This window comes from Lygodium microphyllum, chromosome 23 (assembly GCF_053477565.2).
Source record: "Lygodium microphyllum isolate KBCC chromosome 23, Lygodium_microphyllum_v1.1.10, whole genome shotgun sequence".
Classification (NCBI taxonomy): domain Eukaryota; kingdom Viridiplantae; phylum Streptophyta; class Polypodiopsida; order Schizaeales; family Lygodiaceae; genus Lygodium; species Lygodium microphyllum.
Window position 1 is genome coordinate 59,553,564 of NC_141157.1, and position 14,584 is coordinate 59,568,147.

At 38.4% G+C, this 14,584-nt stretch overlaps 1 protein-coding gene across 1 annotated transcript; it reads left to right on the forward strand.

The window, feature by feature from the left end:
- Positions 1-1,065: 1,065 nt before the first annotated feature.
- LOC148016235 (translationally-controlled tumor protein homolog) lies at positions 1,066-2,971 on the forward strand. Its single transcript, XM_087664723.1, has 5 exons — positions 1,066-1,229; positions 2,020-2,093; positions 2,173-2,301; positions 2,473-2,630; positions 2,714-2,971. Exons 1-5 carry the CDS (start codon positions 1,202-1,204, stop codon positions 2,829-2,831), a joined length of 507 nt encoding a protein of 168 aa, XP_087520849.1. The 5' UTR covers positions 1,066-1,201; the 3' UTR covers positions 2,832-2,971.
- The last annotated feature ends 11,613 nt before the right edge of the window (positions 2,972-14,584 follow it).

Genomic DNA, 14,584 nt, shown 5'->3' on the forward strand with positions numbered 1-14,584 from the left:
CATAGAGAAGAAAATGAGAGAGAAAATAAGAAGAAGAAGAGAGAATTTGAACATAGAAAGAGAATTGTAGAGAGAGGAAATATCAAATTTAAAAGAAAGAGAAAAGAAAAAAATTTAAAGAGAGAGAAAAAAGAAAAAGAGGGGAGAGAAGGAAAAATGAGGAGAGGGAGGAGAGAGAGAGAGAAAGAGAGAAGAAGAATAAGAAGAAGAAAGAGGAAGAGAGATGGGAAAAAATAGAAAAGATAAAAGTCTTTTTAAAATTTAAATATTTTTTGAAAAAGAGAGGAAGAGAGAAAGGAGAGAGGGGGGAAGAGAGAGAGAGAGAATATTAAATTTAAAAGAGAGAGAGGGAGAGAAGAAAAAACGAAAAATTAAGAGAAATGGGAGAAGAAGAAAAGGGGGTGGAGAGAGAGAGAAAGGAGAAGAAGAGAGAGAATATAAACATAAAGAGAGAATTATATATAGAAAAAATATAAAATTTACATATTTTAAGAGAGACTGAGGGGGAGAAGAAAGTGAAAGAAGAAAAAGAAGAGAGAGAGAGAGAGAGAGAGAGGTAAAAAAATAAACTATAATAGAAGGCAAATAAAAGAGAGAGAGAGGAAAAAAAGGGAAAAAAAGATGAGAAATGAATTGTTGAACGAAGTTGCCGTGCAATAGCATTGCTACTTTGCTCGCCGCTTTGAGGCAGCGAAGCTGTCTAGCATTCCGTGCGTTGTGCTAATTCACATTGTGGAAACTATAGTAGCAAAACTTATTATTGTCTTGTGGTCTCCCGGAGGACAGGGACAGCGTTTGACACGTCATCATCGAATAACCAAAAGCGGAATAATTTTGATTGGATTTGTGAAAATATGCGAATTCTGTAGAAAGGAGGTAAAAGCGAAAAGCATCTAAACGGAGGAGCGGGGAAAAGTGAAAACAAGTTCAATCGGACGGATGGAAGGAAGCCACGTGGCAAAACGCGAGATCCGACGGCCAGAAGTGGGGCGATGGGCCTGCAGGAGGCCGAAACCCTAGAGGGGCAGGTCTGCGTCTCGCAGTTGGGTTCTTCTTCTTCTTCCTCTCTATTAATGGAAACGGGGTTTCTGTGATCATTCTCTTTGGCGGTTCGGCGACTCTCCTCTGCGTTTCTCTCTCCGTGGTCCCTTCTCGATTCTTGGACAGGCTTGCCACTCACCGCCTCCCGTAGGTCGCCGCCATGTTGGTCTATCAGGATCTGCTCTCAGGTAACCTCCATTCTTCTGCTCTCATGCCGGTTTTGCATCACACTTTCACATGGAATCAGGCTTGCACATGGAATCGGGGCCTGTAACCTCTGATCTCCTACTCTGCCGTTTTGTATCACGCTCCCTTGGAATCAGGGCCTGTCTCGCTGCTGTAATGTTGAAGCAGACAATCGCAGGTATCGGTTCCTGATTAAGACTTTTCAGAAACGCCGTTTGGAACGGAGCCTTAGCTAAGCTGATCGACGGCTTTGTCGGGGGGAGATGAGAGCTGCAATTTGCACGCTAGATCGCACTTTAGGCATTGGTGTTTGTTATATGCGGTCACAGACGGTTCTGCTCAGCTTATTATGCACCAATCTGCATCGCTGTTTGATGTCTAGGCGAGATCTCAGGCTTTCGATCGCGTTTAAGGGTGCACCAGTACTCTTCTGTCACTCGCGTAGCCAGTCTCTAGTGCCTTTGCGTTTGTCTGATGTACCGCTGTTTTGCCGATCACACCATGCCATACTTCCTGTATTGATCAGTTTCACTACCATGCCGTTTACATCTAATAGCAGCTATTGTATCGATCTATTACTAGCAACGGCCGAGTCCTTATTCTCTCTTGTTATTTGTGGATGCCAAATCATTCAGCGACTATTGCTGTCCTAGTTATCCCGTGTAATATTTGGTAGTTAAAGTAGATTTACCGGCACAAAATAGAACCTTTGCCTATTTTCTTCTTTGACTTTTATGTTTATCTGAGGTTTTGATCCTTACTGGTCGTTTTTCTGGTGGTTTGGAATTGTAGGAGATGAGCTTTTGTCAGACTCCTTCCCATACAAGGAGATCCTGAATGGGATTATTTGGGAAGTAGAAGGCAAGGTGAGCATATTTTTAACATGCCTTCCATTTTGGTTTGTTGAGTTATCTTGAGAGTCTGACTGTTCTGTACTGTTGCCAGTGGGTTGTTAAAGGTGCTCTAGACGTTGACATTGGAGCTAATCCTTCTGCTGAAGGAGGCGAAGATGATGAGGGAGTTAATGATGAGGCTGTAAAGGTTGTGGATATTGTTGACACTTTCAGGTTGCAGGTCTGTGTTTAGGCATTTATTCAAAAAACATATGTAATGAGAGTCACAGTTAAGGTGGTTTAGTAGCTCTTGAAATTGATGAGGGAGACTCTATTGTACTGGGAGTGGTCCTGTTTGATACTTTTTGGTTGCCTTCTCTGATTGGTAATGGGTTTTGTTTACCTTTGTCAGGAGCAACCCTCCTTCGACAAGAAAACTTTTGTCTCTTACATCAAGAGATATATCAAGAACTTGACGCCATTGGTGGCAGCTGAGCGGCAGGATGAGTTCAAGAAGAACATTGAGCCTGCAGTGAAGTGGCTCATGTCTAAGTTAAATGACTTACAATAGTAAGGTTTTGTGCTTCTTGTTTTCTTGGAGCTTTTAACTACAAAACATATCTGTAGCATGCTAAACTCATTGAATGTTGCAGCTTTGTGGGTGAGAGCATGAAGGATGATGCTTCTTTGGTCTTTGCATACTACAAGGAAGGAGCCACAGATCCTACATTCCTTTACTTCGCAGATGCTTTGAAGGAAGTTAAATGCTGAGGATGCTCGACTGCAATTTTGAAGATGCTGTTCGTGATCTTGTACTGTTTGCTGTAAAACTGAGTGAGACTGCTTGTCAACTGTTGTTTTTTTAAACAGGCTGCTTTATTATAACAGTAAACGAAAATTGTCTTTTTCAATTTTAGTGCAATAACTTAGTGTACAAGATAGGCTGTTTGCTCAAGTTCCTGGTGCAGTGACGGGTGCAAAATTTATGAGATCATCCACTAAAGTTTGCATTTGTGAAAATTTTGTGGTTGTTTTCTTTGTACAGAGTAGAACTTATTGAATTACCAAGAGTTCTCTTTTATAGCGAGTCCCTACCAGCATGTGCTTTGTAACTACTAACTGTGTATACCTTGTATCCTGAGAGTCATGCTACAGTTTTTGGCTGACGTTCTATATTGTGTTAAAGATGCAAAGTATGATGCTGCTTTAGTACTATTTGAAGATGCACCTTGGTCTGGAAGTTTTGGGCTAGAGAGCAAATGTTACTTCACTGTGCTCATGCTTGAGACTCTAACAAAACAGTTGACCAGGTGCTAACCTAGGTGGGTCTTGGAGGTAGAATTATTTAATTGTACAATCTTAATAACTCGATGTGGTGCAAATTTTGGTGAGTGCTGTATGTATATGCTTGTCCAATACAGCTAAAGAACTTATGGCTGTCTAATTTGAAGGGGTGTTGGTATATTTGTACCCTCCCTCTTGTCAAGTTGAAGCGTTTCTGCAATGAACCTATATTCTCAGAATATTTCTTTCCATATTTCTTGATTTGAACAAGAAGTTATGGAAATGAGGCTGGCTATACAATGCCAATTTGCTGCCCGACCAAGTTGGACTTTTCACAAACTGAGCATTACATGTTTACACACCAAAATGCCTGCCCACCTTCAAGAGAGCTTGTGGTCAGACCAATGGGGTTACATGGTAAGGGTGGGAGTTCAAATCTCAATTGTGATTTTTTTTTTAATGAAAGAAACATTGCCTTAACTTGCCTTGGATGTAGCCGGTGCACACCTTAGGTGGGGGATCTTGCCCGCCGACATGGGTGTAACGCTGTAAAAGTAAAACCAACAACTATTTGACACGTGGCAAGATGTCCCTCTGATTTTGAGGGTGGGCAAGGGGTTCATGCCTTGTGTAACCGACTTGAGTATGAGTGGTTGAGCAGTTAAGCTAAAGCTTCTGAAGTGTGAATCTATCTTTTAGACGTGGCAAGATGCCCCTGCGATTTTTAGGGTGGGTGGGGGTTTGTGCCCTGTGTAATGGACTTATTATTAGTGGTTGAGCTGTTAAGCAAAAGCTCATAAAGTTGGATTCAATTGAGCAAATTGTGAGAGGCTTGCAACCTGATGTGTGGAGTGTTGGAAGATTCAAAGTGGAGGGATGAATTTGCCTTATTGACCCTCTAGCTGTATGATGAAATCATGTTCCTTTTAATGGTTCAAGACTTGAAGAAGCATTGACAGCCGTTCTCAGCCTATGGCATGGTAATGTATCAATGAGCAGGTTTGAGTTTACAATAGTTGCGTTTTATTAAAACCATAGCGACCTTGAAGTTCAGACACCCACTGACCACCTATTTTCTAAGACACCCACTGACCACCTATTTTCTAGTTATACGTTATTTGCCATTCATTGAGCAAGCCGGGCATGGTAATGTATCAATGAGCAGGTTTGAGTTTACAATAGTTGCGTTTTATTAAAACCATAGCGACCTTGAAGTTCAGACACCCACTGACCACCTATTTTCTAGGTTATACGTTATTTGCCATTCATTGAGCGAGCCATTGTGCAAACTACAATGAGCTTAATATTTTGCGCAAGTAGACCCTGTCTTCTCAATGAGCTTTCTACATTGCTTGTCTGCCAATGAGCTGGCTAGTGGTTTGAAAATGGCAAGATGCTCTGGAGTCCACCTACTCAATATGTTGTACATTGCAGGCCTCCTGTGCAGCTGCTCTGTTTATGGAAATGTCAATATGCTCTTTATGTCATGCAAAACCATATTGAGTTTTATCTCCTCCATAAGTTACACATTGATGAGCCAGCGAGTGAGTCTGAAATAATTATACGGTTGCAAGTCTGGTTTGAATGTAGACTGCATAAAAATGTCTAGATGCTCGAGTTCACCAACTCAATAAGTTGTACATTGCTTGCCTCCCCCGGAGCCGCCCGGTTTATGGAAATGGCAGTATGTTCTTCATGTCATGCAAAACCATATTGAGTCTATCTTCCTCCATAGGTTATACATTGACGAGCTAGCAAGTGAGTCTGAAACAATTTTTACAGTTGTAAATCTATTTTGAATGTAGACTGCCTGTATGAACTGTGTAAGTTGAATCCAGAAAGTATCTGTGTAAGGTTGCCACTGATGGTCTTGGACTGGCCTTGAACTTTTTGCATTTTTCTGGTATGTAAGGGTAAACTAAGAAAAAGGGACTGGTGAAGTTGGCTTATCTTTTGAACTTGCCAAGTAGAAAAAAAGGGCAGATGTAGTACACTTATTTTTTAAGATAGTGAAAAGGGAAAAGTGCTGGTAGAGTTTGTTTATCTTTGAACTAGAACTTACCCGTCTTCCTTCGATGCATTCCTTCGATGCATGCCAGATACACATTTTATTCCCTAATGCAAGTCCTATATTTGTGTAGAAATGTGTGCATGTGCGTTTTAACAATGCTTCTGTGGCAAAGAACTTGGACGACTTTCAAAAACGGGTGATGTTTTTTTAGAAAATATGTGTAACACGTTTTTGACATTACCATATAATCCCTAGGAACATTTTTAAAATGCTAAGATGAATAAGAACATTATCAAGAAAAACCTAGCAAATTTTTCCTCAATATATAAACATAAGTAATACCTTATGTAAGATATAGCATTAAAGTGAGGAATTTCCACATTATAAGCTTCTTTTGTTAAGCTTGAAGGTGTCAGCTTATTGAAACCTTCAGAGCTATAAACCTGTGTTAAACTATAGTTTGCTATGACAGCTAGATTGCCTTGAATAAAAGAACCTCTGAAGCATAATCAAATTTAAATTATGGCAGTAGATAGTATATTGAGCTATACCAAAGAGGAAAGAAGCTTTCCAATACAGCGGGGGTCAATTAAGCGATGCATTAGGTTTTGTTAAGTGATGCATTAGGTTTTGTCAAGACTCGTCAAGATCTTCATGTGAGCATTAGCAAAATTTAATATGAAGAGTTTGTTTTTGTTTGATATAGGACCCACTTTTGTGTGAATAACTTGTGTTAGATTTTGCCTCTATGGTTGCATGATGAGGTCTCCAAGGTGGTTGCTTCCATGGGAAAAGTTCTTTATGTGCCCTCGGTCGCTACGTCATGGAGTTTGCTTTAAAACAAGCAAAGCCTACATATTATGGGATTTGAAGAAATGAGCTCCTTGAAAGTATTGCACTTAAACAATTCGAGGGGTTTGGAGATTTTAATCTTTGTGTTTTTTGCCTTATTTAGATTCTCGTTATCATTGTTGTGCTAATAGCCATTTCGCCCTTGGTTGTTCTTAGATAGCAAGTTTGCCACTTCTTACTGCCACTCCTTGATCAATAAGTCTAAGCCTCATGCCATTGCTTTGTAAACTTGTTGATCTTAGAGAAGCAAGTTAGCTCTCGATATGTATGCTTAAGCCTCACACAGTTGCTTTGCAAGAGATAGAGCATGATGGGGGTGATTGTGATAAGCTGTCTATTCCAAGATATTCATGTTTTCATGCACCTGCTAGTCGAGGTCATAGTGGCACTATTCTTTTAGTTAAGGATTTCCTCAACCTTATGTTTTTGAGGAAAGTGAATAATGGGAGTTGCATTGTTGCCTTGGTTCAATTAGGAGGTGAAATCTCTCTAGCCTTTGTTTACGCCTTCATCACATCTATTGTCTAAGAGAGACCATGGGAAGCATTGAAGACATCTAGGAGGTAGGTTGACTATATTTATTGGGGATTAGAATTGACTTGTTTCTTGGAAGATAAATCTTATAATGGCTCTTGCACGTTTGTCGAAGAGGTATGTGATGATTTCTTACAAGCTTTTGAGTCCAGAGACATGGTTAGTATTCAACCTAATCGTGATTGTAGAATCTTCACATGGCATGATTGACATTGTGGCCCTACTTGGCATGCTAGCAAATTGGATCAATATTATATTTTCCATTGGGCTTAGTGGCTTGGTGGAAGATCAAGAATGAGGGGGTTGCATTAGATTTCTATTTTTGATTACACCCATCTTGGTGATATTGAAAGTGGTTCTTGTAGGTAGCAATGTTAGTGCAAAAGTAAGTTAGCTACTTCTTGATTGATAAGTTTAAACCTAATGCAATTGCTTTGCATACTCGTAGAATTTAGAAAGCAAGTCTTTAGCTCCTTGATCAATAAGTATAAGCCTCATGCCATTGCTTTGCAGGAATTAATGTGTAATGAGGGCACTTGTGATAAGCTATCTATTCCAAGATTTCAATTGGAAAAATTAATTGTATGCATTGATGGGTTTTACAAAGGCTTTCAAGAGGAAAAAGAATAGAAGATATGTTTCTTTTAGCTTTGATAGTTTATATAAAACGATGCATCATAAATCTGATTTCAAGCTCACCATATGATTCATTTCATTGTACAACTTATTCTTCTCAATGTGGAAAACTTTCTCAGGTGACAGGAAGTGACAAAAGTTCAATTTAGCTTAAAATGAAGTGGGATTTTTTGGGGGATGGCCTGTTCATCTTGTTTTTTTGACTCCCTAAAAGTCGAGCCAAAAAGAGAAACTATAGTTGTTACTGAGGTCCTTTAGGGGAACCGATTTACAATAGTAAGACACATGTAGTAATAAACATTGGCACAAGACCTCTTGATCTTCAACACTATGATAAGAGATTGACTTTTTAGGTGATGTAAGTGTTCCTATACTCGGAAGCAAAAGTCTACTCTTGGAAAGGTTGTTCACGGTTGAGCAGCTTAAAGTAATCTTCCAAATGAAAATGGGAGGTCTTCAAGACCTGATGGACAACCAATGAAGGTTTGCATTTTACATGTAGCAGTAATCATTGGCACAAGACCTCTTGATCTTCAACACTATGATAAGAGATCAACTTTTTAAGTGATGTAAGTGTTCTTATACTCGGAAGCACAAGTCTACTCTTGGATAGGCCGTTCACGGTTGAGCAGCTTAAAGTAATCTTCCAAATGAAAATGGGAGGTCTTCAAGACCTGATGGACAACCAATGAAGGTTTGCATTTTACATGTAGCAGTAATCATTGGCACAAGACCTCTTGATCTTCAACACTATGATAAGAGATCGACTTTTTAAGTGATGTAAGTGTTCTTATACTCGGAAGCAAAAGTCTACTCTTGGATAGGCCGTTCACGGTTGAGCAGCTTAAAGTAATCTTCCAAATAAAAATGGGGAGGTCTTCAAGACCTGATAGACAAACAATGAAGGTTTGCATATTTGTATATATATGAGGAGTTTGCTACTCTATCAAACTCAAGGATGAGTGTAGCAAAGACTGAGCTCATGTTCCTTTCGTGGGGGGATTGGATATATCAATATGGATTTAGAGTTATGAAGTAGGGAAATTGCGAGGTATCTAGGGTCAGCATTTGGTATCGGTATCATTGCCAAGCAAAGATTTGAATGGTTTGTTGACAAGTTCAAAGGAAAGATCAACAAGCGGATGACAATTGCCATCACACTTGTAAGCAAGATAACATTCATTAAAAATATTCTAACTTCAACGATTGTCTATGTAGCCTCACTTTTTGTCTTTTGAAAAATGTCATTGCATTATCATTAGGACCGGCCATAGTTGCAAACACTAACTCGAGGCTACTTAGGCCTATGACATTTATGGTTGAGATTGAATTGGTAAGGTGTGATTGGTTGTCAACATCATAATATTATAATCCCATAGTTGTCATAGCTCAAGCCTTGGTCAAATCTTGGTGGGATGTTCAAACCTAGAATCCCATGATTGGTTCCCCTTGGATTACTTCTGTGATAGATTCAATCTGTTCGATACCTAGAATCCCATGATTGGTTCCCCTTGGATTACGTCTGTGATAGATTCAATCTCTTCAATAGAGATTCGTCGAATTTTCTTACAGATACCCTATGTTATTTGAGGGATGATTGGACCATGGCTACTATCTAGTGACCTCTCCCTATTCTAAAGAGTCTTAAGAGCCCCCTAGTGATAACATTTTGCTAAACTTTTTCAACCTAAGAGAATTCAAGAGACATAACCCAACCATGCCAATGAGTTTGTCTACCAAATGGAAGAAAGAATGTTCAAGGGCACAAACGACGACCTGGAAAAGAAGACTATGGTAAATTTGGAAGGTGAATCCATTCTATCGACTCAAATTTTTTTAATGGAGGCTTATAGTGAAAAACTCCCAATTTGAGCACACCTAGCCATTGGAATGCCCGTCTCCCCACTATGCCCTTTGTGTGGTAGGAAAGAAGAAACTAAAAAACATCTCTTTTGGGATTGCCTTCATGTTGTTTCCCTTTGGAGATGCATTAAAAAATGGCTTGAAAAAGAAAATTTGAAAGCACACATTGCCTTTACCATGACACTCTTTGGCAATAAGGGTCCACTTGATGATGCCAGCTAGATGATCATCAAATTTGTTACCATAGCTACTCTTAGGTTCATTTGGGCTAGGAGGAAACATATTTAAGAGAGCCAAGTCTCTATCTTATGTTGGGTTTTCAATGCTCTTAAGTGTGAATTGTTGTCCATTTTGTCTATAGTCAATGATAAACAGTGGGTTTTCAAGCTCTATTTGAAGAAGCTGGCTACCATGGCGTACTATTGCATCATTAGATGAGGTAAACACTTTCTTTATTTTCTAATACATGCCACAACATAAATAATCATACACATATTTTGCAAGCTTCATCTTGTAGAGTTTCAAGCCTAACATCCCACATTGTTTTGTGTAGTAGTAAGGTCCCACAAAATAGTAGACCAAATTATTTTGCCTTTAAAGGACTAACAATTTGCTTTGAAAGAGATTCTAGCTTACACAAAATGCTTGTTGATGGGGAGATTGAGGTGTTAAAAATTATGATGGTGGTCAAAACACCCTTAATCATTGTAATTTGGTTGCTTCCTTGATTTTGTCTTGAAACCTTGACCAAAGCTAATCAAACCTTTTGGCCATAGTGACTCCCAAGCCTATGGTGCATTAACGTACTTTGAGGTTTGCCCTTCGCTAACGCTTCTAAATCCCATCCTGATCACAATCTTTGCATCATCCTTGTAGTCCAATGATAGAAGCACAATCTTTTCAAAAATTGGTGATTGAGCTAGAAACGAAAAAAAATTGCAAACATTTGGTGTATAAACATTCCCTTGATAAGGTCTAGTTGTGACTTAAACTCAATGTGATCTAGTAGGGGTTGGGTAATCAAAGGAAAAAGAAGGGGTGCCAAGAGACATCCATGGCAAATAGATCTTCTCAACTCATAGAAGTTAGTGTAAATCCTATCCACACCATTAGAGAAAATGCATTAGAAAAGACAACTTGGAACATATAAACTAAAGGCTTTATCAAATCCACATCATTGCAGGGCAACCCCAAACTAATTCTATTATATGCCTTATGAAGTTCCATGTTGGGAAGGCAATAACCCCCACCAACATACATTGCATGATCATAAGAGATTGAGAATGTCATAATGGACTTTCCTGGACTATAAATCCATATTGACTTCTCTTCAAGTTCTTGGGAAGGACAAATTTGATTTTCATTAGCATGCCTTTAGCCATTGATTTGTATGACCATTAAGCATATCGAGGGGGTGGAAATGTCATGGCTTGCATCTGATTTCATCCTTAAGGTCCAACTTGATCAATTCTTGGTTTTTCTCTTTGAGTAGTGACCTAGTACTCTTGAAAGAGTTAATTAATATGCACATCTTCACCATAGGTTATTATTGTCAAGAATTGCGTGGTAGGGGAACTTGCTTGAGCTGCTACACCAAGCATACAAGATGAAGCTCACTCATGAACACAAGAAAAAAGATGGAGGCCAAAACATTTTCTTACTGGTTTTTTCTTTGTTTTACACACAATACAATGTACACAAAGTATAGGTATGATACAACATAAAGGAAAGTAGCTTACTATGCCAAACAATACATAATTGACTATACTAATCAACTAGTACTATAACTTTGCCAGTTGTAGGTAGGTGCAACAAACTAAATATAATAAGTGATATAATTCAATAGCCATGTGAGGATCATACTGACCAACGATGTGCTAAGTGTAGATGTGCAAATCCATCTAGTTAGGTGGTTCATCATCAATGTCCACACATGTTGAGCTTGCCATCTCAACACTCCCTCTCAAGCTCAGTTATATCTATGCTTTCAAAGTAAGCCTAACAATTTTCGAAGCTTCTTTGTATGCAATGCCTTTGTAAAAATGTCAACTATTTGATTCTATGTATTGACATATACCAAGTCAATCTCTCTTGCAAGTATATTCTCTCTCACGAAGTGATAATGCATCTTAATGTGTTTTGTTCTAGCATGGAATCTGGGTTTCTATGTAATTGTATGCTACTCATATTGTCACAGTGAATGATAACTAGACCATCTCCGTGCACATCCAAATAACCCAATAACTTTTGTAGCCATACCACCTCACATGTTGCCATAGCAACACCTCTATATTCAACCTTTATACTCGATAAAACAATTGTAGGTTGCATTTTGTTGCGTCGTGTGACTGCTATACTACTAAGAGAAAATATGAATCCGTGGTAGATCTTTTGTAAGTCATGCTATCAACCCAATCTGCATCTCTTGCCTCATTTAAAAGTCCATAATGCAAAGTTGACTTCACGTACATCAATATGCGTCTAACTACATCCAAGTGAGACTTTTTAGGCATATGCATAAATTGACTAACAATGTGAACAACATAACTCAAGTTTGGCCTTGTGATAGTCATGTAAATTAGACTCCATACTATCCTCTTGAATATAGTAGGATCTTCTATCTGATCCCCAATATTAGCATTGGACTTTATATTTTGCTCCAATGGCAGTGAAAGAGGCTTAGATATTGTCATACCATACTTGGATAACATATCCAAGCTATATTGCCTTTAGGATAGCCATATATCATGATTAGATTTGATCACCTCAATATTAAGAAAGTACCTTAGCTCACTCAAATCCTTTATCTCAAAATTATTCTTCAAATGGTTTTTGACTTTTGTGATCCTACTATTCACAGTCATATGTAATGATTAAGTCATCCACTTAAATGATTGATAACCAAACCTGCATCTCCCTTTTTCACATAAAGTGAGTGATCAACATTAGAAACATAAAAGCCAATGTTGACAAGATACTCTTCAATCTTATTAGACCATGCTCTAGGTGCTTGCTTCAACCCATAGAGTGCCTTCCTTAACTTGCACACATATGTAGAATGCTCTAAATCCTCATAATCTACTCACTACTCCATATACACCTATTCTTGCATTTCACTATGCAAGAATGGATTCTTGACATTCGTTTGCTACAAACTCTAACCTTTGGCTAGTGCCAAACCAATCACACATCTAATAGTTGCTATCCTAGCAATTGGATTGCATATCTCTTCATAATCTATGCCATATGTTTGAGCATAGCCTTTTGCAACTAGCCTAGCCTTATACATGCTAATAGAACCATTTGCATTATGCTTAATTTTGTAGGCCCACTTATAGCCAATAGCTTTCTTGCCCTTAGGCAATGGTAATAGATCCCAAGTTTTATTGGCTTCTATTGTAGCCATCTCCTCATCCATTGCTATATCCCAATGAGCATGATCAATAGCATTCTCAAAGAAAGTGGACTCAACATCCTCAAACACATTTATCATATAAGTGAGTTGCATAATCTTTAAAACTAAATCTTTTAATAGGATATCTGACCTTGCTAGACCTGCGTGTTGCTGGATCACTTAGTTGAGCCTTTACATTACCATGTGCTCTCTATACACTTGGTGTCCTTAACTGAAGGAATACCAAGCTCATAACCAAAACTCTCTAAACTACTGGAATCTCCAGCAAATCCCAAATGATGAGCCCATGCATCATTACCATTTGATACTTTCTTCTTTCCTTTGTCTTTACCTACAATAATAGTAAATGCACCTGAAGATGTGAGATTGCTTCTTAGTCTCCCAAACCAAGGGCTAACTATAGATGTAGTATCAAATGATGTTTTTGGTTCACTAAGGCTTCATGATTCTTGCTTTTCTTTTAGCATATAAACGTCACGATCATCATCATTATTCAATGCATCACCACTAGATGCATATCAGTTGCTAATATCATAAAAAATAACATCCCTACTCACTTTGAACTCACTTGTGATGGGATTATAACAATGATATTCTTTTTGCTCTAAAGAGTATCTAATAAAAGTACATTTTTCAACCTCATAAAGGAAAGTAGCCTACTGAGTTAAACAATGACTAATCGACTAGTGTTATAACTATGCCAGCTACTGTAGGTAGGTGTAACAAACTAAATATAATAAGTGATAAGTCAGTGGCCATGTGAGAATCATAATGACCATCAACATGTGTACCCATCTAGCTAGGTGGTTCATCATCAATGTCGGCACGTGTTGAGCTTGCCATCTCAATGATTATACTAAGTAATTGTCTTCATATCACTACTTGATAAGTTAATTTCATTTACTAGTTAACTTTAAGTGATTGCCATTCGGTCTTTTCAATACCAATTATGCAATCATTCCCATGGGAGTGATCGGTCGAATTGTTTGTCATGTTCTTATCTCCACAAAGGAGAAGTTCTCTTATTGTCAATTTTACCAGTGATTCATTTTCAATACAAATAGTACTCTTGCCCAAGAAGATTTAGAAGCATGGATAGAAAAGACTTACGTCTCATTGTCAACAAATAGACTAATGGCCTACACATTGCGTCTATCATCAAGCAAAATGGAGCTAGGATTGAGGTCCTTGTAGTACCTATTTAGTCTCTCCACCAAAGCAAGTTGTTGAAGATCTTGTATCCCCAACTATCAAGATCAAATTTAGAATAAGATTCATGTTTGGCTACTTGTAAATAGATTACTTTAGGCTTGTATCTTTTCATAAGTTTGATGCATGTAGTTTTTCTTTTGTCTAAATAATGTCCATAAGTGTCAAGATCCAAATCACCCAAATGTGCATAAATGTTTGTCGATCTTGCACCTTTATTGTGATGACTTTGGAGCTTTTACCTCCTTTTGTGGAGCTTTTTGTAACCCTCGTAAGGGTTGCATTTTCTTTGTTAACTTGAAGGTCCCTTTCTTTGCCCTTTGCATCCTCGAAGCTTTCTCTACCTTTCGACCTCCTATTACTAGTTTTCTCCCCCTTTGTTGATTTTTGTATCTCCATTTAAAAATTGCATTAGGAAGACCCTCCTTGTCTTTTAGCTTCTCCATTCGTATTGTCCTTTGTCTTAGCTACTTGCATTTTCTCTTACTAGGACAAGTCCTAGCAAAATGCTCAGATTGATGACACATGTAGCGTATGTCAAGGAAGAGGGTAAATTTGACCTCCTAGATGACCTCAAAATCTCAACTATCATGCAATTCAAGGCTTGTGATCCCACAAGATGCAAGCCTTTCTCTCACATGTGGGATTTGAGGATGGGAAGGAACATATAGAAATATGCAAATAAAAGAAGCAACACTATGAACCTTCATTTAGAAGACT

What these genes read in the sequence shown, in the direction of transcription:
- LOC148016235 (XM_087664723.1), top strand. Translation starts at nt 1,202, where the DNA reads ATGTTGGTCTATCAGGATCTGCTCTCAG. An exon ending in CTATCAGGATCTGCTCTCAG is followed by an intron (nt 1,230 to 2,019) that starts GTAACCTCCATT and finishes TTGGAATTGTAG; the next exon opens with GAGATGAGCTTTTGTCAGAC. An exon ending in AAGTTAAATGACTTACAATA is followed by an intron (nt 2,631 to 2,713) that starts GTAAGGTTTTGT and finishes TGAATGTTGCAG; the next exon opens with CTTTGTGGGTGAGAGCATGA.